Genomic DNA, 26969 nt, shown 5'->3' with positions numbered 1-26969 from the left:
CGCTGTCCACCCTATATTTTTTAGTCACGTTTATGAGTATTTATGTATACGACTAGATCACTGTCTAATATGGCGCACGACATTGTCTGACCAGCTGGGCAACTTTTGTCATTGTCTAACCATGATTTTGGTGGCTAAATATGCACATTTTCGAACAAACTGTATATGTATGTTGTAATATGATGTTACAGGAGTGTCATCTGAAGAATTCTGAGAAGGTTAGTGAAAAAATTAATATATTTTGGCGATGTTTACGTTATCGCTCTCTTTGGCTAGAATCAATGCTCTGGTAATGTTTGCACATGTAGTATGCTAATATAACGATTTATTGTGTTTTCGCTGTAAAACACTTAGAAAATCTGAAATATTGTCTGTATTCACAGGATCTGTGTCTTTCGATTAGTGTATGCTGTGTATTTTTACGAAATGTTTGATGATTAGTAATTAGGTAATACACGTTGCTCTATGTATTTATTCTAGTCCATTTGTGACGGTGGGTGCAATTGTAAACTATGATATCTACCTGAAATATGCAAATTTTTCTAACAAAACCTATCCTATACCATAAATATGTTATCAGACTGTCATCTGATGAGTTTTTTTCTTGGTTAGTGGCTATCAATATCTTAGTTTAGCCGAATTGGTGATAGCTACTGGTGTTGGTGGACAAAGAAAAGATGGTGTCTTATGCTAAGGTGTTTAGCTAATAGATTTACATATTTACATATTGTGTCTTCCCTGTAAAACATTTAAAAATCGGACATGTTGGCTGGATTCACACGATCTGTGTCTTTCATTAGCTGTATTGGACTTGTTAATGTGTGAAAGTTAAATATTAAAAAAAAAATACTTTTTTTGAATTTCGCGCTCTGCCTTTTCAGTGGGATGTGGGAGGAGTGCCGCTAGCACTCCGCTAGCACTTTTTCTGGCAGATGTTTTCCAAGACCCTTTTTACATCTGTTTATCCAGAAATCAATGCCTTTAATTATGCCTAAATTTTAAGATGGGAAATGGTTGAAAATGTTATCTATGCCTTAATCTCCCCAAAACTATTAACTTTTAGCTTTTCGACACGCTCCTTTGAACTTCATGTTGGTCCTCATGGTTCCTTTTCGATGGAAATACTTTCAAGTCAAAAGCTGTCATCAAAGACCAACAAAGAAGCATACAGAATTTTAGAAAATATATGTACATTTAAGAATGTCAAAGCAGAGGGATACAAGCCAAGGCGGTTTATCGAACTTCTGTTTTGATTCAACGTGAACACATAAGTCTAGGAAACGTTCACCAGCAGCTCCAGTCAGACTCCCCTCGCTGGCCAAGCTCACTGCACATGATTTGCAACTTAAATGTGGAAGTTCATTAATTCAGCAGCCAGTGGCTGGGCTGACCTTTGGGCCTCTTCAAAGGTTTGGCCCGTTTCCTGGCAGGAACCCAGCCCCATCTCTCTAGACCAGGGATCATCAACTAGATTCCGCCGCAGGCCTTTTTCTTTTTTTAAATACAACCACCCGCCAGTTGGGGAAACCCCGTTCTAGACCTTGCCCCCTGCCTCCGTTCCAGCCCACGTACCCTTGTAGACCTATCTCCATCCCCATCTCCCCAGACCCAGCCTCAGCCCACCGCCTCAGCCCCATCTCGATCTGCCCAGCACATCCCTATTGCTAGCCCTATCCCCCAGCCTCCGCCATATCGCCCCCACCATGCAGCCCCATCCCAAGCCAGCCAGTACTAGAACGATAATGCTTTAGTTAGGACTTTAGCAGGTCTCCAGAGCCCAGGCCCGGGCTAGATTAGGTTTAATTAAAATAAGCACGAAAATAGCATTTACCGCCACTAGGCAAATTTACCAGCTTTTGTTAATGTCAGGGGATTGCCAACAAACCAGTTGGTTTTTCACTCCCTGGTTTAGAGAGCTAAATTGATTTTAAAAAATTGTGTGGGTGAATAAGTTTCGAGGGGGTTGTGTGTGTGTGTGCACTACGTCATTGATAGTGTAGAGAAGTGCAGTTGACATGAAAACCCTGAGACTCTGTAGCACCCCACAGAGAGAGGCCGGGCTATGACCGGTCCGACACACACACACACACTGGAGAAGGAGTAGATGGAGGTAGGACACAGTGTACAATCACTGCTATTGTATTCAGAGATGACGAGGAGAACAAAGGGGTTTGATCCAAATGGAGCAGGGACATGCTACATTCTATGAGATGTACAGTGAGCGCGGCTCAGTTGTTTAGCGAGTGTTAATGTTTTGGTTCCTCTGAGGAAATGTGACCAATTTTGATGGACAAGGTTTTTCAATTCAATTTGCCTAAATTAAATTCATTGGCAACATTGGGGCACTCTACCAGAGGTCCTCATTTACCCCTTCTCCCTCCCAACCCCCTAGCACACACACCCCACATCAAGGAGGGGAGAGGAGGGAGCGAGCTTTATCACAGACGGCCTGCCAACAGGATTACGGCAACAAATCCTGTCAATCACTCATTAATAAAGGTGGATAAGAGGATCAGCTTCCCCCAGGGACTCAACCAGTGAAACAGACTGACTTCTATACAAATATTTGGTCTGGGAGAGAATGAAAAAGGATACAGAGGAATTTGCGTGACTGCAAGTAGGCCCATTTGAAAATCCGAATGGAATGACGTTTAACCAGATTGTTAGGTTAATAATTGGGAAACGTTTAATGGACAGGGGAATCAGTATTTGATTTTAACCAACATTTTCTAACCCAAATAGTTGCAGTTGTGTGTGTCTGGCCCCTGATGGTTTTACTACCCAGCTACCCTATATATAACGCACGGTTTGTCGGTCATGCTTCTATTCTCTCAAATGGTCCAGTGGGTCCAATAGCTATGTTCTATCACACCAAGTGGGAAGCCTCTAATCTGCCACATAGATGAATATTTAATGGGGCAAATATTAAAACGTGCCCCCTAGGCCAGTTAACTGCAGGGTCTGCTCAATTCAGAATTTTGAATTGACTCCCATTCAACTCATGAGTTGAAATTTGACTTGATTGGCCACACCCCACAGGATGTAGAATTTGAGGTTCATGAAGTAGAATTTAATTCAGTGCAATTCAAAGAAATTCCACTCTGTCATAGAACATGAGATTTTCATTGTATCTGACACACTTCCAGATACCAAAGAATATATCACTTTTCTATGGAAACAATGTTCATACTCTTTTAACCTTAGTGCTTAGAATAGCCAATTATAATTTGAGGGTTACTAATGCATTCTGGAAAATGTCAACCATATTTAATATGCATGTGTATAACGACATGTTTTATGTACAAGATGTATATTTATATAGATTACACCTAATATAGAAGAGGGATTTGAATTTCATTGCATTCTATTTCCTTTTAATTCATGTTTACTATTTAAAATGTAAATCCAATTGCTTCAATTCCTTCCTGAAGGAAATTCAAATTCAAGTTTTCCATCATAGACAATAGGTTGTCTATCTATCCCAGGTTATCCACCTTAATGACATCAAATGGATCTCCTGTCCTTGTGTTTGTAGCCCTTCAGGACGTGAGTCCAGCTCTAGTTCAGCAGAAGCCCTCTCCCTCCAGCCTTATCAAGGCCAAACAGCCAAATCCGCCCCCTCTATGCACCTTTCATTAGATAATCCACTTATTACTCCAACCATTCAATACCTCCCCAGCATTCCCAGAAATGGAGGATCTACGCACATGACATGTCTTCACATACTGTCTCTCCTCTTCTGCTACACTCTATATTTACTGTTATCTGCTGATGATTCAGTATGTGCATTTATTTTAAAAACATCCCTGCTAACGATGTCATGTCTCATTTAGTTGAATGGCCTTGTATTGCATTGTTTTCATACATTGTTTCATTACCATCGAATCCTCTAAGATTTGTCCTGCCTAACATCTCCGTTGATGTGTTTGGAAGCTGTAGTAGTGCCAGAGGGTTTGTCTAGAGAGGTGCTGCTGCTGTTCAACTAGATTAAGCAGCCGTATGAGGAGGAGATGGAGGGAGAGCATACCAGTATGACCTTCATTGGTATTCCCTGTCGAAGATGATCAAGGAGAAAGCCCTGTACTGGAGCCATGCAATTCATCTATTCTTGATTGACCTGAGCCTCTCCTCCTTTAAAGAGCATGCATGCCTCACACCAGCTCATAAGCATGCACACATAAACATCTATAGGCAGCCGCTTCGTCGTCAAACACGCACACCACACACGTACACATCACACTCGTACCCTGACACTTTCACAGCTGGCATTTATACTCAACCTTGTCTCCCTCATCTGTGTAGCCTTAGTTTTCTATGCATGACATTGGTTGGACAGTAATGTCTCGCGAATGGTAATTGGTGATATTACAATCTCATGGGTCTTTTGATTAACATTTATTTTGATCATGTTCTTCTCCTCCCCCCACTCCCTACCCTCCTCATTTTATCTACTACTCTTCACATGCTCTCCCTCACACCCCCTCCCTCCTCCATGTCTTTGTTCCCTCTCTCTTGTACTCTTTCCCTGCCTCTCTCTCTCTTTTCTCTCTCCTCCCCCACTTTTTTTTCTCTAAATTTGTTCCTCTTTCGTTCCCTCTCCACCAACATCATTCCTTAATTTCCTCTTTTCCCCCCCATCTCCTTTTGTCATCTTTTCTTTTCCCTCTCCCATTCCATCTTTCCTCTCCCATCTTTGGCTCATTCAACTCCACTCCACTTCAAGCTTATTGTCATAAACAAGAATAGGTTATCAATCAACCTACCTAAAACCAAATTGTAAACGATTGTCATTCTCTCTCTCGCTCTCCCCCCTCCAGTACGCATCAGCCGGCTGCCTGTTGTCCCTCCACCACAGTGAGAAGCCTGAACACGAGGAAGTGTGTGAGTTCCGTCCCTACACATGCCCGTGCCCCGGAGCTTCTTGTAAGTGGCAGGGCTCCCTGGAGGCCGTCATGCCCCACCTGATGCATGCCCACAAGTCCATCACCACCCTGCAGGGAGAGGACATCGTCTTCCTGGCCACAGACATCAACCTGCCGGGGGCTGTGGACTGGGTCATGATGCAGTCCTGCTTCGGCCACCACTTCATGCTGGTCCTGGAGAAGCAGGAGAAGTACGAGGGCCACCAGCAGTTCTTCGCCGTGGTGCTGCTCATCGGAACGAGGAAGCAGGCCGAGAACTTCGCCTACCGCCTGGAGCTCAACGGGAACCGGCGGCGCCTCACCTGGGAGGCCACGCCCCGCTCCATCCACGACGGTGTGGCAGCTGCCATCATGAACAGCGACTGTTTGGTGTTTGACACGTCCATCGCTCACCTGTTTGCTGACAACGGCAACCTGGGGATCAACGTCACCATCTCCATGTGCTGAGCTGCTCAGATGTGGAAACACACACACCCGTGCGTAGAAGTTACACACCTCTCATTCTCAGACTTACTCACAAACCAGTATACAGTTACTGACTGCTGTGTGATGCAGTAGAGGTTTTGTGTGTGAGAGGACGGGTAGGAGATCGAGAGGATATATGTGTGTGTGTGTTGCTGCTTGAGGCTTGTTGGCTCCCCATAATGCTTGAATGGAAACTGGCCTGTAGCGTAGTTTCAAGGTGTGTGCCTGTTCTCTCATTGTGTGTGCTGGAGACAGTGTACAGTAGCTTACATGTGGTGGGCTTGTAATGATTGATTCCCTACCTGTGCCCAGGTGAGTTTGCCTTGCTCCCAGGACCCCACATCCCTCAACTGCTCCCACCCCGCTCACCCCCACCACCTCTTCTGCCCAGCCAACCGGTGCCAGGCAAGGAGGGCACTGCCCAGGGTAAGAAGGGGCGGTCCGTCAATCTGCTTCCACCCTGCAGATTCAGAGAAGCTCCACTTCAACAGCCAGTGGCCCCTGCAGATGCAGCTTTCTAATCCTCACAGCGAATCAAGTTTCAGTAAATTGGACAGTGGACAAATCGGGGCTTCAGAGACGCATGTGGTCAGAGTCGGGGCCTGATGGTGACCAATGCGCTGCCTCCCAGTCTGGGTTAGTGTGAGCTGTGGGGTTGCTCATGCTCTGCTAAAGGATTACACAGACTACTAACCAACTCCTTACTGTTCAAAACAGTAAGATGCAAAACGCAACCATTTCCATAAGTATGTCATGCTTATTAAAACAAGCCTAGGTTATGTCCAGAGTGTCTATGAAATGAAGATGGTGACACTGTAACTGAGAGGTTGTGTGTATAATGAGTGTACAAAACATTAGGAACACCTTCCTAGTATTGAGTTGCACTCCCTTTTGCTCTCCGAGTAGCCTCAATTTGTTGCGGCATGGACTCTACAAGGTGTCGAAAGTATTCCACAGGGATGCTGGCCGATGTTGACTCCAATGCTTCCCACAGTTGTCAAGTTGGCTGGATGTCCTTTGGGTGGTGGACCGTTCTTGATGCAGACGGGAAACTGTTAAGCATGAAAACCCCAGCGGTGTTGCAGTTCTTGACACACTCAGACCGGTGCGCCTGGCACCTACTACCAAACCCTGTTCAAAGACACTTAAGTATTTTGTCTTGACCATTCATCCTCGGAATGGCATACATATACACAATCCTTATCTCAATTGTCTCAAGACTTAAAAATCATTCGCTAACCCATCTCTACACTGATTTGAAGTGGATTTAACAGGTAACATCAATAATGGATCATAGATTTCACCTGGTCAGTCTGTCATGGAAAGAGCAGGTGTTCCTAATGTTTTGTACACTCAGGCGATTGATCCTGATTGTACGCATATCTGTCCAGCATGTAGAATAAAGAAAGATTGGTCATAGGCGCTCATCATAAAGGTTACATAATGGTATGAAACCTGTCATAACCACTGTTTGGTAAAACCCTAGTGCCTAGTTATTCACATGGATTCTGTATGACAATACAAACAACAAAAGTAAAACAAACTTAAGTTGAATATTTACATTCTCAAACAACAAAAGCATGTTACTTCTCCAAAGTCACAAGTTCTGTTGTTTATACCCTGACTGATTGAAGGTTAGCTTGTTTGCTAACAATGAAGTCCCACGCCTTTTTGTATGGTCATTTTTCATTTAAATCCCTGAATGAAAGACCGGACCTTGGGACTGTAAGATTCTATCTTACATTTTGGTCAAAAATGAGTTATTCAGATAGTTACTCTTTTGGTGGTCCTTTACATGTGAGAGAGGTCCAGTTTGTAATGAAAAAAAAAATGAATAAATTGTAAGTTCTATTTGCGCAAACACCTTTTTAACTTTAAGGTTCTATCTGCGATCCAATCACAATGCTGGGTTGTCATTCAAAAATAATTGCATGTAAGGTGATATACTTATTGAGTCATAAAAGAGTAAGACATCACAAAACAGTTCTGAGATCTGGGACTTGAAAAATACTCCATATATATTTTAACATATAACCATATAACAATATATTTTTGCAGATAGAACCTTCTAGTCCCAAGTTCTTGATTATTATATCATAGGTTCTGGTCCTCTTTTTCAATTCGATTTTTTTTCTCACCACTTTTTCAGAACAATGGCCATAATTTAATGTAAAAACTAATAAATACAGGTGCAGTAGAGCATATTTTAGGCACTTAGGAGAGGCATTACTGTTTTTGTCTTGTTCTATATCAATACGAAAACCTCCATGGAAGGGGTATTTCACTGAAATTATAAACTTACCAGATTTTATTGATTTAATAGCAAGTAGTTTACTGACCTTGTGTCAGAGACCAGAACATAATCAGTTTACTCATCCAGAGCTAAGCTTTAACAATGTTACTAGTTCTCTGTAGGATAGTGTATTTGCCATTTTGAGGAACGCTTTAACAAATGTGATGAATGTTAATTAAGAAAGAATAATTCACTACAAAACAGTTCTGAGATGTGTGAGCTTTTATGCTCAATATCTCAGAACTGCTGTGCGCAGATAGTCCCAAGGTCTCGAGGTGTCATGTCATATTTTAGATAGCATTATGTTCACTTCATGACACAAGTCAAGTCACATTTTATTGTGTGTGTGCGTTTGTGAATACCTCAATGTTTGCCTGAAGATTAGGTTATTGTCAAAGTTTGTAAAGCACTGAGAAGGTTCTGGAGCAACTACTACAGTACCACCACGGTTGGGATTATATATGCTGTGTTTTTCTCTGAATACACTCCTTACCAACAGAGAACAGTATGGAGGAGGCACGCATTTGTAAATACACACATTTTCTTATTTGTTCCTATGTGTTACAATTCTCTTAATCGTTGATCCTAGTTTACCTTCAGTTATTTTATGCTCTGATATACTGTATTATGGGGGTAGTTTTCCTCTTGTGTCAGTCAACCCACCACAGCCTTACTTTTGTACGTATCCTAACTAGCATGCCCTGCGTTGGGAGGGCATCTCTGAGGACTAACTCTGACTCAGACCAACCCTTAGTGTCTTGAACAGACTCTCGGTTTGAGTGGACTTCGGGGCAAAATCCTGTGACTAAGTGGGTAAAAATGGGCATCCCATAGTAGTCTAGCCATGTACCTTCGCCCTCGGCATCATAGTAACCGAACAAGTACCCACCTTTCCATGAAATACCTCTAATGACGTCGACCACGGATATGTCTGTAATCCAACAGTCCTCTCCTGCTCGCTCTCCTGATGTCCTGCATGGGTGGAGGGATCCCGACTACTTGCCCACAAACCCCTGCAGTATACCCATAAACACCCTCTGCCAATCACCTCTGCTCCACTGCTCTCGTCTTTCTTAAAAATATTTGAAATATGTAAATATTTTCTAAAAGATGTATGAGGATATTCTGTTAATTTCAGCGCTATTTATGTGTTCACGGTTACTCAACTGTTGTACAGAGGTTTTGAGGTTATTTTGAGCTGTTGAAACTTCCTGACATTCTGCTCTAGTGGTCAGTGTCCCTGTTTTACCCACTGCCTGGACAGACATTTCTGCCAAAACAGTCCTTTGGGAAGCACAGCTCTGCAATCACTATGGTTTATCTGTAATGTCAGCAAAAAATGCTAACTGTGACGGTCATATTTTCCTAAGATGGACTTTAAGCCTTTAATGCTGCGTCAGTTATCATGATCAGTTGCCATGAGTCATCGAGAACTGCAGTCTTTTATTTATTTTTACCTTTATTTAATCAGGGAGTCATACTGAGACCAATGTCTCATTCACAGATTAGCCCTGATTTACAGAAAATACACACATAAATGCAAGCAGAAAGAAAAACATGGTCATAAAAAACAAACGCATACATTCGTAATGATCTGTTTGGCATTTCATTCATGTATTGTTAATGGGGCAATAGGAGATCAAATCAGTTAAAAGAAAACTAAGGCAGAGACACTGTCCACAAAATGAGATTTCAGGATTTCATGGTGCATTTGTTTCAACTTTGCAAATTGAAAACACCTTTTAGGTCTACATCACCATTACCTGACAAAAACATCTGTCAACATTCATAAGCATTCTATCATCTAACTTAAAGTAACTGTCCAGGAAAAATCTCACTTTTTAAAAGCTCATCTGTTCACTCATAGCCAAATAATGTTGTTGATTCGTTCTATACTTGTAATTGTGGCCAAAGCATACATTTGAGGGAAAAAAACACTTCAAAAACATATATCTGAAACAGACTGTTTAAAAAATGCTTGCTATTTCATCATAGAGGAGGATGTCAGGTTTTTGGCTGAGAAGTCTCATTGGCTGAGCTGGCCAATCAGCAGTTTACTTGTCATGAATACTTTTATTGACCGGTAATACCCCCACATCATTCAAACACAGAAAAACAGATTTTTAACATAATGTCCACCTTTTAGGAAGGGAAACTATTTCATTCATATTGTAATTACTTATAGATCATAGAAATCTGGAAACACTGGACAGCAACTTTAAACATACGATGGCAGTTAGAAATATAGAAATCCTTTGCAGGTACTGTCATATGAAAACCAAGTCTTAGAAATGCTAATGAATACCTAGGCTGTCATTACAGTGGGTATCATAAATATTCATCCCCCTTGGATGTATTTACAAAGTGGGATTGAAATGGATGTAATTGTGATTTTTTTGCTGTCATTATACTACATGAAATACTCAATGTCGAAGTGAAAATAATTCTACAAATGAATAAACATTTTATAACTCAAATATAGTCGTTGCATAAGTATTCACCCCCTAAATTAGTTCAGGAGTAAATTTTGGCTTAACAAATTACAAAAATTACATGGACTCACTCAGTGTGAAATAATAGATTTGACATACATTTTTTAATGGCTACACCTTCGTCTGTCCATATGACATCTATAAGGTTCCTCAGTCAAGTATTGAATTTCAAGCACAGATTAAATTACAAAGACCAGAGAGCCTCATAAAAAGCCTCATAAAGAAGGGCAGTGATTGGTAGATGAGTAACAATAACAAATCAAACATTGAATATCTCTTTAAGCATGGTCAAATGAATAATTATGCTGTGGATGATGTATTAAACCACCCAGACACAACAGTTGTCGTTCTGAACTGAGCTGGAGGACAGGAAGGAAACTGCTCAGGGATGTCACCATGAGGCCATTTGGGATTTTAAAACTGCTACAGGAGAATGGGAGGGTGACGGGAGAAAGCAACTGAGGATGGATCAACAACATTCTAGTTACTCCACAATAATGACCTAAATGACAAAGTGAAAAGAAGGCTATAAATATACAGAATATTCCAAAACATGCATCCTGTGTGCAACAAAGCACTAAAGTTATACTGCGAGAAAACACGGTAAAGGAATACACTTTTTGGCCTAATTGCAAAGCCTTATGTTTGGGGCAAATCCAACACAACACATCACTGAGTAACTGCCTCCTTATTTTCAAGTATGGCAGCATCATGGTATGGGTAAGCTTGACATTGGCAAAAACTGGAATATTTCAGGATAAATCCTAGTGGAAAACAGTCTTCAGTTTGCTTTCCACAAGACACTGGGAGACAAATGCACCTTTCAGCAGGGTAATAAACTACAACACAAGGTCAAATCGATACTGAAGTTGCTTACCAAGAAGACCGTTAATGTTCCTGAGTGACCAAGTGAAAGTTTGGACTTAAATCTGCTTGAAAATATATTGCAAGATTTCAGAATTGCTGTGTAGCTATGACCCCCAACACCTTGACAGAGCTTGACACATTTCCGAAAAGAATAATGGGCAAATATTGCACAATCCAAGTGTGAAGAGCTCTTAGAGACTAACCCAAGAAGACTCACAGCTGTAATCACTGCCCAAAAGTGTTTCTAGCATGTATTGACTCGGGGTGAATACTTATCTAATTAAGGTACTGTATATTATTTTTCATTACATTTTAAGAAATGTAAAAAGTAAAAATCTCACTTACGCATTTCAGAGTATGTTGTTGTAATATGGAGAGTATGGATTTGTAATATTTTGTCAACGATCTGTTGACAAAATATTACAAATCCATTTTAATCCCACTAAAGCAATAAAATGTGAAGACATCCAAGGTGGTGAAATACTTATGATATCCACTGTACACTGAGTGTACAATATTCCTATTATTGAGTTGGACCCCCTTTTGCCCTCAGAACAGACTCAATTTGTCGGGGTATGGACTCTATAAGGTGTCAAGGGTTCCACAGGGATGCTGGCCCATGTTGACTCTAATGCTTCCCACAGTTGTGTCAAATTGGCTGGATGTCCTTTGGGTGGTGGACCATTATTTATGCACGCAGGAAATTGTTGAGTGAAAAACCCAGCAGCGTTGACACACTCAAACCAGTGCACCTGGCACCTACTACCATACCTCATTCAGAGGCATTTTCATCCACCTGTCAATCCATTATAATCATTCTACAACCCTGAAAAATACACACGTTCTTGACATACCTCAGGGAAATACAACCCAAGTGTTTTAGATTCAGTACATTCATAGTAAACATGTCAAATACATATTTTGTACAGCAGGCCCAATACTTCTCTCTTCCCGAGTCTTGCCAGATCCTGTGAGGATTCTATAATAATTTCTTATTTGTGATAGATACTCTTGGCAACTTCTTTTCAACTCTGGATGGACTGCATCATCTGTGTCAGATTGTGGATTGAAATGTGATCATTACAGTTTATGATCAGAGCTTATTTTCTGTATTTCTTTAAGTTTGTTTTTTGTAAACAGGAAATGATGGGGGTTGATAGTATCAGTGTTGTTAATTGTAATGGCAAAATATTTGTTCTGCTTGTGTGATGTATTCCTATACAGTAGGAAACCTTTGAGGCTATATAGTGTGGAGGAGTTTATAAACCAAGACAGAAGGTCAATATCTGGGTTGTCTCCCTGAACTTTATTATTATTATCTCTCAACAGAGAATTGGTCAAAACCCAGTTAAATATGATGCTTGCATGATATTCAACTATATTGCATCACATAGTGCTAAATTGCACCAACTTCCACGCTCCAAAACTCCCCTTTCAATTGCAATTATGTCCCTAACTAAAAAATATATACATTTGGGACACCGCAATGCTCTCCTCTCCTTTTCTTCCCAGCCTGGCTAAGTGTCTGCTCATCTGGGGCCCAGGTCATAGCAGAAATTGATCTCTGACCTCTAGCCCAGTCTGACCAGTGAAGCGCAGACATGGAATTCATAAAAACTGTCTAGTACATCACCACCTAGGCAACTAACAGATAGCATCAACTGGACTAGAGGATAGCATAGCATTGAGGATCTATTCATGCAGCCAGACAACGGTGGTGACTAAAATCCCAGTGATTAAGTGAGTGTGGCCTGTCTGTTGCCTGGCCCCCCACTGGGAGAGTTTAGAGAGGATAAGGAACGGTTAACCCAGAGAGAGGGAGATTAACTCATATCTGTCTACTAAGGACAAAATGGTGGCTCGTCCTCAGTCTCTGTACCCCAGTTTGGTATTTTCATTGGAACCCTTGTGTGATGAGATTAAAAGAGCTGATTACATGTACTGTGTTTCAAATGCCAACGATCGACAGGCTCCTTCACACGCTTAACCTCTTGGTTGGAATTAAATTGTTTATTTAATGGCTGATGATCACAGGCACAATATGCTTTACCTCTTTTTCCCCTTTTCAAAGTTAATTTATTCATGGAATATATTTCTGTAGCAATGCTTTGTTCTCTCTCGCTAGGTGATTAACTATGTTGATGTGGCTTTTAAACATAATTTAGCGTGACGTTCAGTGATACGGATGAATTACAGTTAAAATCCTGTAAAGCAGGTATGGGCTAGTGATACCATGTAAATACTCTTTGTTTGATTAGAATTATTCATTTTCTAATTTTGTTGGTTCTTCACTGAATTATAAGTTGTGTAATGTTGTTTTGGACAGTCAATGTTATATCTTTGGAGCCTATTTCTCTCTTTCTTTTCACCCAAAATTACCTATATTTTTGAAGCCAAGAGTAAGCTCCGATCTTGCGTTAGGTGTCTATCACTTGAAATCTAATTACAAAAATAAAAATGTTATTTATATGGCATCTGTCTCACTCTTGTTTGAAAGCAAATCTCAAGTCTTCTCTACAAAAGCAATTGTCATTTTTATTTACAACAGTAAATCAGTAAGTCAAATTAAACAGTGTACAGCAGTTTAAAGGTGGCAATCCATTGGAAATCCAGTTCCCATTTACTCTGCTGCTGATGTTGACTAAGCTGTTGTCGTGGAAACAGTATAGGACATCTTCTCATGGCATGTATTTCCTGTTACTTTCTCCTGTAGTCTCTCTCCCGACTGTGTTCTTCTCTGTGCTTACTGGACTGGTCTCGCTCTCTATTCCTATCACTGTCCCTATTTCTATCACTGTCCCGGTCTTTCTCTTGCTCCCTGTCCCTATTTCTATCACTGTCCCTGTCTTTCTCTCGCTCCCTGTCCCTATTTCTATCACTGTCCCTGTCTTTCTCGCTCTCCCTATTTCTATCATTGTCCCTCTCTCTTTCTCTCTCCCTAGTTCTTTCTCCCTCCTCCCTGCCTGTCCTCTTGCTCTCCAACTGCAGTCCTCCATCTCTCCTCTCCCCCATCTCATGTCTCCTCTTCTCATCCTCCCTGGACCTATCCCTCTCTCTGTTCTGTTGGTCTCCATGGCGATTTCGGAACCCTCCGTCCTCCTGCCTGTGTGTGTCTCGGGGGTTCCGTGGTTCTGCCCCAGGCCCTGGTCTCTCTCCCCTGGACCTCAGCCGCTCCTCTGCCGCCCCCCGCTGGCTGTACTTGTCATAACCCAGGTCCTCTTTCTCCTGCTTCATCCTCACTGTCAGGGCAGGCCCAGGGGGAGTCTGGGCCATCCTCTCCCTCTGCTCCTTCTCCTCCTTTAGAGCCTTCTTCTCCTTTTTCTCCTTTTTATTTTTCTTCTTCTCTTTCTTGTCTGGGTTGGAAATGAAAGAAAAGAGAGTGAGGTCAGGTAAGAGGAGATGGTATGAACTTGACAGACGCCTATTTGAGACACTGACAGCCAAGTTATCCTTCACTACTTGGCTGTACTCAGTGTCCTTGCCTTACAATTAAAGTCTACTTTAGTCAAAACGGCTCTGGGAATGACAAGCAGCAGACATGTACCATCTAAGCCTCCAGTAGTATCCCCTCCTCACCTTTCTTGGGCTTCTTCACTGGTACAGCATACTGTTCCTCTTCTTCGGACTCAGAGGATGAATGGTCGGGTAGTTTAGGGGCACAGCCCTCCTCCCTCAGGCGCTTGGTGATATCGTCCATGTCCTCATTGTCTTTGGGAGGGCGGTAGTTCAGCACGTGGTCCACTCGGATGGTCCGCCCCTTTATCTAGATGTCAAGAGAGAGACAGATCATAACACAATGTAATGAGGTACAGTAATTTACAAGTATTTTGCCAGTAAAAGTGTTTGGAACATCTAACCTTCATTTATGCATGTTTACTGGTTTGGTCTCATAAAATGTATTTCTCTCTTGTTCTCTTTCAGCTGGGAGTGATTACTGTTCATTACCTTGATCCCGTTTAAGTTATCCACAGCCAGGATTGTGCTCCTCTGGTCCTCGTAGCAGATGAAGCAGAAGCCTTTGGATTTACCAGTCTTCTTATCACGCACCAGGTTGATGTTGGCTATCTCGCCATACCTGCATACACACATTAAGCAGGATAATTCAATCTAATGCAGAATTTTTTATTCAGAATGAAAAGGAAGAAGGTTCAGAGGGAAGAGTGGTAGATAAGGGTGGAAAGAGACATGCAATTGGATAAACAAGAGACAGAAAGAACAGGGGGAGAGAAAGGGGAATGTGAGTGAGTGGAGAGATGGGAGGAAAGGGTATATGTATGGGCCTCACTGAGAGAAGACACAGACGATGTCACCTTCTGTCAGCTCATAAGGAAATCCACCTGCAGGTTACAACAGAATCACTAAGGTAAAAAAAAGGCTTATAACTCTGGTGGTGAGAGACTAGAGAGCAAGCCATTAACTGTGAATAAACAAGCCACTCATTTTCAGCCCCCAACTGGTGAGCTGCCAGTACACTACACACCAACCTTGGCTGTTAGTATGGTGTGGATTTGTAATACAAAGGTTTGGATCAATTCTACTCAATCCCACAGGTGTCTCTGACACAGCCTCTTACCGATGAAGATCCAGGCGCTGTCCTTGTACTCCGAGTGCCATGACACAGTCTCCTTGACCCCCAGTGAGGCCTCTCTCTCATTCAGCTCATTGATCAGCTTCACTTTGGTCAGGGGACTGCAGGGTGGGAGGGAGAGATGGACAAAAAAATTGTGTTTAACATGCAATAGAATACAGAATCATCTCTCTGCTGATCCTGTCTCTTTTCTTGACCATCCATGGCCAAGCTTTTTTTTACCCCATGAGTAACTACACACCATCTGACTAGTTAGTTAGCAGCTATTATGGTTAGTATGGTGTATTTATATAACATTAACATTAGTAGCAGTAGCAAATTATTAGCAAGACAACGTTAGCCATGTTGACTGATGTCCAGGTAAAGTTAGTGGCTGGCTAGTTAGTTAGCTAGATCTCTTCACATGATCACTATTAACATTACACCAACGCGAGTAACTATATAATAGCTGCAGTCGATACAAAATGTACAGCACATAATCGGTCACTTATACTCACTTCATTACAAAGTGATCTTCATGAACGTAAACGCGATTCTGACTTTAAAATGGAGATCCCGTTTGTCATTACTTTAGTTAGCTACCACAGTCACAAAGTCAAAATTGGCTATATCGTACATATTCATAAAAAAAATAATAAAAAGCTTTTTGGTCGTAATTTAAGGTTAAGGTTAGCAGTGGGGTTACGGTTAGTGTTAGGTTTAAAACCAGATTTTAAGAAGAGAAATTGTAGAAATAGGCGGGGTTTAGCCATAATTAGGACATTCTGGCTGGGGTAACTAGTGACGCCCGGAGATACCGGAACAACTTCCGTTATTGACGCGTCAGACTAAGCGGAGGGGATTGTGGGAGGTGTAGTTTAAAGGCATGTTCCCTTCTCAGTGGACAAACTTCAGACAAACTTGTAAGTTTCTTTCCAAAAGAGTCCTGCCGAAAAAATGCATTTTAATATGTTATTCAATTCCAAGAGTATTTTTTTATTCAGGAAAAGTTTGCTTCAATGATACTGCATTGGCCCACACTTATTATCAGTTCTCTTTATGATATCGACTTTTATAGCACCATCATCCCTCATATCAGTGAGTGTAATTGTATTGCCTAGTTGTGAAAAATTGACGTATTTATCCTATAAATAAGTGCTTATATGACAAGGAAGTGCCCATGAATGAATAATTATTCAACCACTGTCTCATTTATTTGAACCAACAAACACTCAAACAATACCTACCCCATATCAAGGTTTTCTCAATATGTTGCCACTATGGTACTGTAAGTGACAACAATAAAGCAATTCTTCATTGACACAAAGAGAGTAAATCATTTGGAGATGATGCAAAATGTGGGCAATTAAACATAACACACATTTCCCATGTACCTCCTGAATGGAGGTAATAATACACACTACTTTCATAAGAAATTACTTTGTCAAAAAAAGTTGTTCATATAATCACTGACTGATCAGAGAACAACCATTTGTACACAAAACAAGCTGTTCCACTTCAAAACGCCTATACCTACGTACACCTCTCAACAGTGGTGTAAAGTACTTTAAAGTATTTTTACTTTTGGGGTATCTGTCCTTTACTTTACTGTTTACATTTTTGCCTACTTTTACTTCTACTTCACTAAATCAAATCAAATTGTATTTGTCACATACACATGGTTAGCAGATGTTAATGAGAGTGTAGCGAAATGCTTGTGCTTCTAGATCCTAAAGAAAATAATGTACTTTTTACTCCATACATTTTTATAAAGTACTCGTTACACCCAAAAGTACTCGTTATATTTTGACAGGACAATGGTCAAATTTACACACTTATCAAGAGACCATCCCTGGTCATCCCTACTGCCCCTGATCTGGTGGACTCACTAAACATAAAAAATAATGTGTAAATTATGTCTGAGTATTGGAGATTGCCCCTGGCTATCTGTAAATAAATAAAAAGCAAGAACATTGTTTGTTTGGTTTGCTTAATATAAGTAATTTTAAGTGATTTATACTTTACTTTTAATACTTAGTGCCTTCGGAAAGTATTCAGACCCCTTGACTTTTTCCACATTTTGTTAAGTTACAGCCATATTATTTTTCTACAACTTGATTGGAGTCCACCCATGGTAAATTGAATTGATTGGACATGATTTAGAAAGGCACACACCTGTCTATATAAGGTCCCACAGTTGACAGTACATGTTAGAGCAAAAACCAAGACATGAGGTCGAAGGAGTTGTCAGTAGCGCTCCGAGACAGGATTGTGTCGAGGCACAGATCTAGGGAAGGGTACCAAAAATGTCTGCAGCATTGAAGGTCCCCAAGAATACTGTGGCCTCCATAATTTTTAAATGGAAGAAGTTTTGAATCACCAAGGCTCTTTATAGAGCTGGCTGCCTGGCCAAACAGCAATCAAGGGAGAAGGGCCTTGATCAGGGAGGTGACCAAGAACCCAAAGGTCACTCTGACAGAGCTCTAGAGTTCCTCTGTGGAGATGGGAGAAACTTCCAGAAGGGCAACCATCTCTGCAGCAGTCCACCAAACAGGCCTTTATGGTAGAGTGGCCATGCGGAAGCCAGTCCTCAGTAAAAGGCACATGACAGCCCGCTTGGAGTTTGCCAAAAGGCACCTAAAGACTGTCACAGCATGAGAAATAAGATTCTCTTGTCTGATGAAAACAAGATTGAACACTTTCGCTTGAATGCCAAGCGTTACATCTGGAGGAAACCTGGCACCATCCCTATGGGGAAGCATGGTGGTGGCAGTATCATGCTGTGGGGATGTTTTTCAGCGGCAGCGACTGCGAGACTAGTCAGGATTGAGGCAAAGATGAACAGAGCAAAGTACAGAGAGATCTTTGATGAAAACCTGCTCCAGAGAGCTCAACAGCTCAGACTGGGGAGAAGGTTCACCTCCGGGTCTGAATACTTACGTAAATGTCATATTTAAGTTTTTTATTTGCAAACATTTCTAAAAACCTATTTTTGCTCTGTCATTATGGGGTATTGTGTGTAGATTGATGAGGGGAAAAAACTATTTAATCAATTTTAGAATAAGACTAACTTAACAAAATGTGGAAAAAGTCAAGGGGTCTGAAAACTTTCCGAAAGCTGTATAAGTATATTTTAGCAATTCCATGTATTTTTGATAATTAAATATATTTCAAACCAAATACTTTTAGACTTTTACTCAAGTAGTATTTTACTAGGTGACTTTCACTTTTACTTGAGTAATTTACTGTTTCAGTATCTTTACTTTTACTCAAGTATTACAAAATGAGTACTTTTTCCACCACTGCTTCTCAGACACACATAGACAATGGGCTCGTTTAAGTGGTAAGGTGAAAGCAACCGAATGTAGACAAAAGTCGAAGAGTGAAGTCGGGGGAGGTGCATCTGGGACAGCCTAAAGTCTGACACTAACCGGGTTTCCATCCAACCTTTTAATGCGAGTAAAGTACATGTCGGGAAAAAACATTTAATGACAGGCCTAATGGAAACAGAACATTTGTCGGTAAACTGTCCAGCTAGACAAGGTGGGATTTTTTTGAGTCAGGAAAATTAATTATGCAAGAACTGTTGGTGGAAACGCTTTTATGCGCAACTATTGATATAATAACTATCATAATCGAAATAAACTGCGATAACATGTTGTGTGAACCTCCCACTAGGACTAGTCAGAAAAACATGCAGTGTCAATAACAGTGTGCGCAAATTCGCTATATAACGCAAAAAAGAATTGCGAGAAAACCATCAGTACAGTTAAAATGTGATGGAAACCCATTAATCTTGTATTTTTTTATTCGGTACATTCGAATTTAACTGCAAAAGTATTTTTATGTGCACTACATCATCACGCACAGCTTCTTATCTGCAACAAGTCAATTTGATGGAAACATCTCTGGTGGGAAAAGGTGCATCTTTCTTTATGCAGATTTTAGAATATTTGCATGAAAATCTGTCGCCAATTAGGTGGAAACCTAGCTACTGATGTTGTTTTCCAACAGCAAGGCTCAGTGCAACATGGCGGTGTTGTCATTGTTTATAAAAGTTTCTTTATAAATGTTGAAATAAACATGTCTCCAACCTAATAAATCCCAATAATAAAAAATAAATAACATATCAAAACACTCAAACTGAAAATATGTTTGTACAATGTACACTCAATTGGTGAGAGAGACTCAAATATCACAATCATTTGTACATATCCACTGTATACATGAATTCCAGCAAAGTTGTCTCCTATTTCAGTCATGCCAATTGGTCACGTTCGTGTGGGTCAAGCAAAAACATCCTATTGATTGGTTGACAATATTGCCTCCCACAATACAGGCGATGGCTGCTCTGGGAACATACATTTTAATGTTGCAGGGCGGTTCTGAGGACGTTTTACTATGGTTCCCTAAAAGTATTCCTGGGAGATTTTATAAACGTTCTGAGAACAGAAATTCTAGGTTATTTTATTTTCACTGAATGTTTCAATAAGACTTTTAATAACACTGCTAGCTTAGTTTAACTGTTTTGATCTCCAAGCACAGATAGGACACATGGAATTTAATTTGCTTAGGCATTAATCATGCAAACACTGTGGCACTGTGTCAATGAGATTTAAAGCCATGATCTTCTGTTCTCTACCCACCATGATGCCATCTTTTTTTACTCATACAAAGCTGTTCATTTTAGTTTATTCAAACAGACCCCATTTCAAAGGAAACAAGCACTTAGTAAGATCAGGTGTGGCCAATTATTGGGTTTTTATGGAAAATATTTGTAGTGTTCTGAGAAAATTGAACCATGTGTAAACCTACAGAAAACATTATGCTGAAGTACTGAAATTCCCACAGAACATTATTTCTTAACATTCTCAGAACAATTTGATGACATTCCCAATGTCAATCCAGTTGGAAAAGGTTCCTAGAACATTACCATTTTTTAAAAATTAAATGTAACCAATTTTGAACCTTTAGGAAACATTCTGTTAAAGTAATGAAATAGCAAAAAAATAACATTATTTTGTCAAGTTCAATGTACTGAGAATGTTCCAAAGCCAAGTAACTATCCTGCACCATTCCCAGAACAATCACCCTCTAAGAAACAAATAGCGCTCAGAGCATTATGTGCTAGCTGGGTAGGAATGCAGAGGGACAAAGTGCATACTTTGCAGAGATAATATCAATTAGGTTAGTAGAGGAACCAGAGGGAAAAACAGCAAATAGGTTTCATGATGTCTCCACATCCATTATCTCACTGTTATTTTTCCACTTTTGGTTGTTTTTGTCAGTTGGTTGCTGTCGCCAGATGTGTGACGTGAACCGTTTCTACCAGAAATGGAGAAAGCGCTAAGCTGCCACAGTAAGTGTTCAAATTGGTTTATTAAACCTCAATGAGTTGTTCTCAAAATGTTTAAGTCATTTACAAGGTGGTTGAGGCCGAAATCGATACAGTGTGGCCCTGTTCAGTGGTGACCGGGGGAAGGTGGGGTCCAGGCTCAGGGCATCGTCCACAGATATAACAGTATAAGTGTATGCAGTATACGCAGCTCTGTCTGACATCTCTCACTAGCCTCTAACACAGCTGTGTTCCTGAACCTGTCCTTAACGGAGATGAGTGCCCCGATCTTCAGCCGCACCTCCCTCTGCCAGCAGGTGTACACCAGAGGGTTGATGAGGGAGTTGGACAGTCCCAACCAGCTACAGGTCGTTCTCCCGCACCTTGTACAACTCACAGCCCTCACACAGCACCTGCACCACACACACACCACAAAGGGCACCAGCAGATGGTGAAACAGCCCACCAGCAGAGCCACAGTCCTCGGGGCCACGTCAAGGCCCTAGTAGTGGCTGCGCTGTGGAAGCCTTTAGCTGGCCTGACGGATCTGCATCTGGTGGCCGCAGGCAATCTTCAGGATGTCCAGGTAGAAGTAGGTGAAGACAGAGAGGATGGTGAAGAAGCCAGCACAGAACACCACAATGAAGCCCCTAGGACGGATGACAGAGAAGGTGCAAAGACTGTCGAAGTTTCTCTGCTGTAGCTGCCGCGCCTGCAGAGCAGACGAGAATAATAAAACATACTATATACTACTATATTTATAGTATTTCGATTATTAATGTAAAAATATATATTGTTCATTATCCAGTTGATCAAGAATTCACAAATTGAGTCTGTTCATCCCCTGAATTGAAATGAAACCCTGTTGTTAGGGACATCAGGGTATCTGGCAGGGCCAGGTTGATAACGAAGCACCAGCTCTGACTGCCCTTCCTGCACATTAGCTGAAACACAGCAGCAGCCACCAGCAGGTTGGTTGAGATAATGAGGAGGCCACACTCAGGATCCATCCCATAATTTCTGGTGTCATTGAGGTGTAGACAACAGGGGTTGGTATAGGTCTCACACCAGGCATCATGGCCATGAGGTTGCCAACCGACTCTCCTATCCAGCATGTCTTATTGTAAGCTGCCATTGAGTCATTTACAAGCTCTAAGTCCTGTATATCTGTGAGATCCCCACCCCCTCAAAACAAATAAATTATATCCACCAACATCCACTCCTGCTGTGGTATATTGATATTTGAATCCAAAGACCCTTTTTCCTATTTGTATTGACTTCTGTAAATGTTTCTTGTTAATATCTTTCTCTGCAAAACTCCTTGTAAAACAATGATAAACGGTGCTGTTAATTAAAAAGTTATTATGGAAAAAAAGGTATAACATTGAGAGGGTACTCATCCACTCCTGATGTGCCTTTGCTCCTGAGAGGGCAAAGTATCTCCCCACCTCTCTTGTCTGCAGCTGTGGTTCCTCTGCATCTGACTCTTGTCCAGCCTGCTATCTGGCTGTCATCCCAGTCCCCTCGAAGAGTCCCTGGTGCAGACATCCGGGATGATGGTGACATTTTCCACAAGGGTTCACCACCACCGAATCTGGGTTAATGACAGTTGTATGCAGTATAAACATAATCTGACAATACACTAAACATCCGCTTTTGATGCCATCATAATAAAGTCTTTAGTCTTTTTTAAAGCCCCGTTCATTGAATTCAATAAGTAGGGCAGTAAGGTAAGAGGAAGAGTTTGCTGTGGCGTGTCTCTTGGGAAGACCCATCTGTAGGCATATATGTGAGTACTTTAGAAAACACACAGAAGAAAAAAATCCAGATAGAGACACAGAAGATTAAACAACCATCTACTCCCACTTACTAGAATCAATAAAGAGTATCTGCTCTCTTGGCTCCTCTAGTGTCTAAGGTGAGTCCTAGCAAAAATAATACACTGCTCAAAACAATAAAGGGAACACTTAAACACAATGTAACTCCAAGTCAATCACACTTCTGTGAAATCAAATTGTCCACTTAGGAAGCAACACTGATTGACAATAAATTTCACATGCTGTTGTGTAAATGGAATAGACAAAAGGTGGAAATTATAGGCAATTAGCAAGACACCCCCAAAAAAGGAGTGATTCTGCAGGTGGTGATCACAGACCACTTCTCAGTTCTTATACTTCCTGGCTGATGTTTTGGTCACTTTTGAATGCTGGCGGTGCTCTCACTCTAGTGGTAGCATGAGACGGAGTCCACAACCCACACAAGTGGCTCAGGTAGTGCAGTTCATCCAGGATGGCACATCAATGTGAGCTGTGGCAAAAATGTTTGCTGTGTCTGTCAGCGTAGTGTCCAGAGCATAGAGGCGCTACCAGGAGACAGGCCAGTACATCAGGAGACGTGGCGGAGGCTGTAGGTGGGCAACAACCCAGCAGCAGGACCGCTACCTCCGCCTTTGTGCAAGGAGGTGCACTGCCAGCGCCCTGCAAAATGACCTCCAGCAGGCCACAAATGTGCATATGTCTGCTCAAACGGTCAGAAACAGACTCCATGAGGGTGGTATGAGGGCCCGACGTCCACAGGTGGGGGTTGTGCTTACAGCCCGACACCGTGCAGGACGTTTGGCATTTACCAGAGAACACCAAGATTGGCAAATTCGCCACTGGCGCCCTGTGCTCTTCACAGATGAAAGCAGGTTCACACTGAACACGTGACAGACGTGACAGAGTCTGGAGACGCCGTGGAGAACGTTCTGCTGCCTGCAACATCCTCCAGCATGACCGGTTTGGCGATGGGTCAGTCATGGTGTGGGGTGGCATTTCTTTGTGGGGCCGCACAGCCCTCCATGTGCTCGCCAGAGGTAGCCTGACTACCAATAGGTACCGAGATGAGATCCTCAGACCCCTTGTGAGACCATATGCTGACAACTTTTGACCCAATGGGAATGTGATGAAGGAAATAAAAGCTGAAATAAATCATTCTCTCTATTATTCTGACATTTCACATTTAAAAAAAATAAAGTGGTGATCCTAACTGACCTAAGACAGGAAATTTTAACTCTGATTAAATATCAGGAATTGTGAAAATCTGAGTTTAAATGTATTTGGCAAAGGTGTATGTAAAGTTCCGACTTCAACTGTACATGTCTCTTCTCTCTCTTTCTGTAACAATTTCTCAACTCCCTCCTCTCTCACATCCTCAGCCACAACAGGCCAACCAGGTCAGTCTAAACAGTATCACCAGATTCACATCAAGTACACAGTGATCTTTTCATGTAGAGCAAAGATCCTCTTTTTATCACAGAGGGGAAAAAAACCTCTGGTTCCCACAGAGATACAATGTGGGTATCTTATTCATCCCTACTAGACCTTTCAGTGCCATTCAAAACTTCTGTTGGTCAGCAGTAATTGTGCCCACTACCCCTGTAGCAGTAGGCATTCTCACCCTGTATACACCTAGCACTGCCCACTCCTCACCTACAGGTTCTCAACCCCACCATGCCCTGGCTAGAAACTTCTTGAAGGTGTTGTTATTCTTTGAATAGACTACAGTACCTCCTGTCTTGGGCTTGAACTCTGAAGTTGAACACTGAAGTTGAGAATCGTTTGGACTGTGAATTAAAGATGTCTTTAAAGAGACGGCTGCTGTCCATGTTGTTGGGCTGTGTCTACTGCGTGGCTTCGCTCTTCTGCTTGAACCCCAACAACTGTGTCTCCATCAGCACCCGGTGAGTCTGTGTGTGTACAGGCGTGAGTGAGTGTGTATTTCAGTGTATGTTTGCCAGAGTGTTTTGTATTTGTGTGATGGGCAAAAATGTCTTAGTCATGAATCATGGTGTGTGTTAATGTCTTTTCTGTTCATCTGTTGGTAATTTGCAACAATCTGAGGTAGTGGCATGTCCTCTGTTTTATGTGTGTGTTTTTTTACGTGTGTGTGTTGGCATGTTTCCTCGCTTGATAGAGAATGAAATATACAGTATAACAATACAGGATGTAAAAAGAAGATTGCTATTGAGTTACTTTTCTTGTCTTAATATACTCACAGTAAGGGTAATAAATCAAGTATTCATAAAGTAATTAACAAAGTAATAATTTAGTAATCTTTGCTCAAATATATATATATTTTTAATACAGTATGTTAAACAGAACCTTACCTTGAACAGTTTTCTGTGTTTGGCACCACTCACTGATCATGTCTTTTGTGCTCTTTTGACAAACCATTTTAGGAATCTCATGACAGTTGTCCAGCAGCTGTACCAGCGAGTCACGAGGCTCATGCGCACCACTTTGTGATTTTGTGGAGCCATTTAACACTCATCATCCTCAAGACTGAGTCACTCTACTGCCCTACCCTTTCCATCCAATGGAGATGACCTGCAGAGCACCTGCCACAGACAGAGCAAGAGGACAAATAGTGCTCTCACAGTCATGGATTGTTTTTTTGGAACAGCTGAACATTCTTAGAGATCCCTCTTACCATTGCAGTTCACTGTAATAAAGAGGGAGATAGTAAAAAAATGGTTATTGATTCAGATAGATTTAGTTGAGATCCAACTGGGCTTGTTGTGTGAGATGTGAATGAGGTGGTGGACGCAAAGAGGTCTGGCCCTAGCCTTTTGTGGGCCCTAATCGAGATTTGGTTTGGGGAGCCCCCCACCTTGTGGGCCAATTTTTTTAGTGGTCCCCTTCTTGACAGCAGAGAGAAAAAAAAGTACATTTTAAAGTTAATTTACTGCAATACTACACATTTTGCATGGGCCGGAGAGAACATTTTGCAATTTTATAATTCATTTCATGGAATTCTACTTATTTTGCAGAGATTAAAATGTGCAGTTTTAAAGCTAATTTCCTGCAATTCTACACATTTTGCCATGACTCTTGCCATGTTAATATAATATGATATGAGTGAGAGTGACTAATACAATCAATGGGGGCCCACTGGAGTTCAGGGTCCCTGGGCATGTGCCCTGCGTGCCTGGTCGGTAATTCGGCCATGATTACTACAAGTTTAGATTGCTGGCTAGACTAATATACCAATCCCAAAAATTGTTGACATGGGCTAATTGAGTGACTGTCAGTCACTGACATGACAAGAGAAAACTGATGCACAACCAAACATTCTACTATTCTAACAGTTAGTTGAGACCCTGCCTGAGTTTGTTTGTGTGGTCTGGGGGCCCCTAGTGGCCGCTTATGTCTCTTAGTGGCTAGGGGTGGCCCTGGACGCAAACATACTTGTAGGTCTACTATGTTTTCAGGTTTCACCTGTGATTCTGTGGCTCAGGCTGTTCCCTTTTAAATGCTTGACTGATCTTTCCATTATATTACTTGAATGTTAGCACCATTGTTAGCACAGAAAACAACACATTTGTAATACATAGATGGGATACAATGAGCTGGCCATTGACACTGGATTTTATTTTGGCAGCTTTCCGTAGGCATAACGATGTAGGGTATGGTTGCTCTTGCTTGAGGGGAGACGCCACAGAACTGACTGATTTAAGTAGCTGGTAAATTTGTTGTGCACACAGAATGCCATTCACAGAGAGCATTTTTACTTTTGCAGAGTATGAATGAGTATGAACATACTTTTGCCATGTATTAAGTATTATGAGCATGCTTTGACATAGCTGAAGAAATGCAGTGCATGTTAGAAGCATTTGTTTAAGTGCATGAGCTTTGTGTTAGTGGCAGAAATGTCCTGCATTGTAATGCAAGTGCTGGAAAAGCCAATTACAGGATCATTCAAAGGTGTCATTCATTTCATGCCCTCTTGTGGAGAACTGAGCAGTTATTTCTACATGATGGTCAATAAATTAATGCTTTCAATGAGCTTAAAAAATACCACTGGACATGGAAAAGATTTCCTGCTGGACTTGATGTGATTGAGTTTAGTTAAATCTGCTCCATGAATGCATATACTGCAGTATGTAACGTCTTCATAAAATAATACTGGGCTTTTACCTTGTGCAAATTATGGGAAGATAGGCAGTGTTGGGGAGTATTGAACAACATGTAGTTCAACTTTGCATTAAC

The 26969-nt window shown here is 41.4% G+C and overlaps 2 protein-coding genes and 1 pseudogene across 5 annotated transcripts in view; 1 reads left to right on the top strand and 2 right to left on the bottom strand.

Annotated features, from left to right (window-relative positions):
* The window catches only part of LOC129817060 (E3 ubiquitin-protein ligase Siah2), a 36660-nt gene extending 23147 nt beyond the window's left edge, over positions 1–13513 (top strand). For 2 of the 3 annotated variants that reach the window (XM_055872044.1, XM_055872046.1), the window contains exon 2: positions 4818–13513. In XM_055872044.1, coding sequence (XP_055728019.1) covers positions 4818–5369 — 552 coding nt within the window. In that variant the 3' untranslated portion in view covers positions 5370–13513. The remainder of the gene's footprint in view (positions 1–4817) is intronic. The other variant, XM_055872045.1, reaches the window with a different exon arrangement.
* Positions 13514–13549: 36 nt separating this feature from the next.
* On the bottom strand, positions 13550–16393 carry LOC129817042 (RNA-binding motif protein, X-linked 2-like). 2 transcript variants are annotated; one of them, XM_055872029.1, is made up of 6 exons: positions 16125–16393; positions 15613–15728; positions 15325–15376; positions 14985–15114; positions 14616–14802; positions 13550–14392 (listed from the first exon to the last, which is right to left on the bottom strand). In XM_055872029.1, the coding sequence occupies exons 1-6, from the start codon at positions 16127–16129 to the stop codon at positions 13737–13739; spliced, it is 1146 nt and encodes a 381-aa protein (XP_055728004.1). In that variant the 5' UTR covers positions 16130–16393; the 3' UTR covers positions 13550–13736. The 2 variants fall into 2 exon arrangements, with proteins under 2 accessions (XP_055728004.1, XP_055728012.1); XM_055872037.1 differs by lacking the exon at positions 15325–15376 and having other exon boundaries at positions 16125–16392.
* A 4628-nt stretch (positions 16394–21021) lies between these two features.
* On the bottom strand, positions 21022–22075 carry LOC129866982 (glucose-dependent insulinotropic receptor-like; annotated as a pseudogene).
* Positions 22076–26969: the final 4894 nt, after the last annotated feature.

This window comes from Salvelinus fontinalis, chromosome 2, assembly GCF_029448725.1.
Source record: "Salvelinus fontinalis isolate EN_2023a chromosome 2, ASM2944872v1, whole genome shotgun sequence".
NCBI lineage: Eukaryota > Metazoa > Chordata > Actinopteri > Salmoniformes > Salmonidae > Salvelinus > Salvelinus fontinalis.
The sequence above is the reverse complement of the archived record's forward strand: the minus strand, read 5'-3'. Positions and strand labels throughout refer to the sequence as shown.

Bases quoted from the DNA above. Each gene is read 5' to 3' on its own strand.
- LOC129817042 (XM_055872029.1), bottom strand. The intron at 15,377-15,612 runs GTAAGAGGCTGT...TGTAACCTGCAG, and splicing joins CAGCGCCTGGATCTTCATCG to GTGGATTTCCTTATGAGCTG. The intron at 14,393-14,615 runs GTGAGGAGGGGA...TTTCCAACCCAG, and splicing joins AGTGAAGAAGCCCAAGAAAG to ACAAGAAAGAGAAGAAGAAA.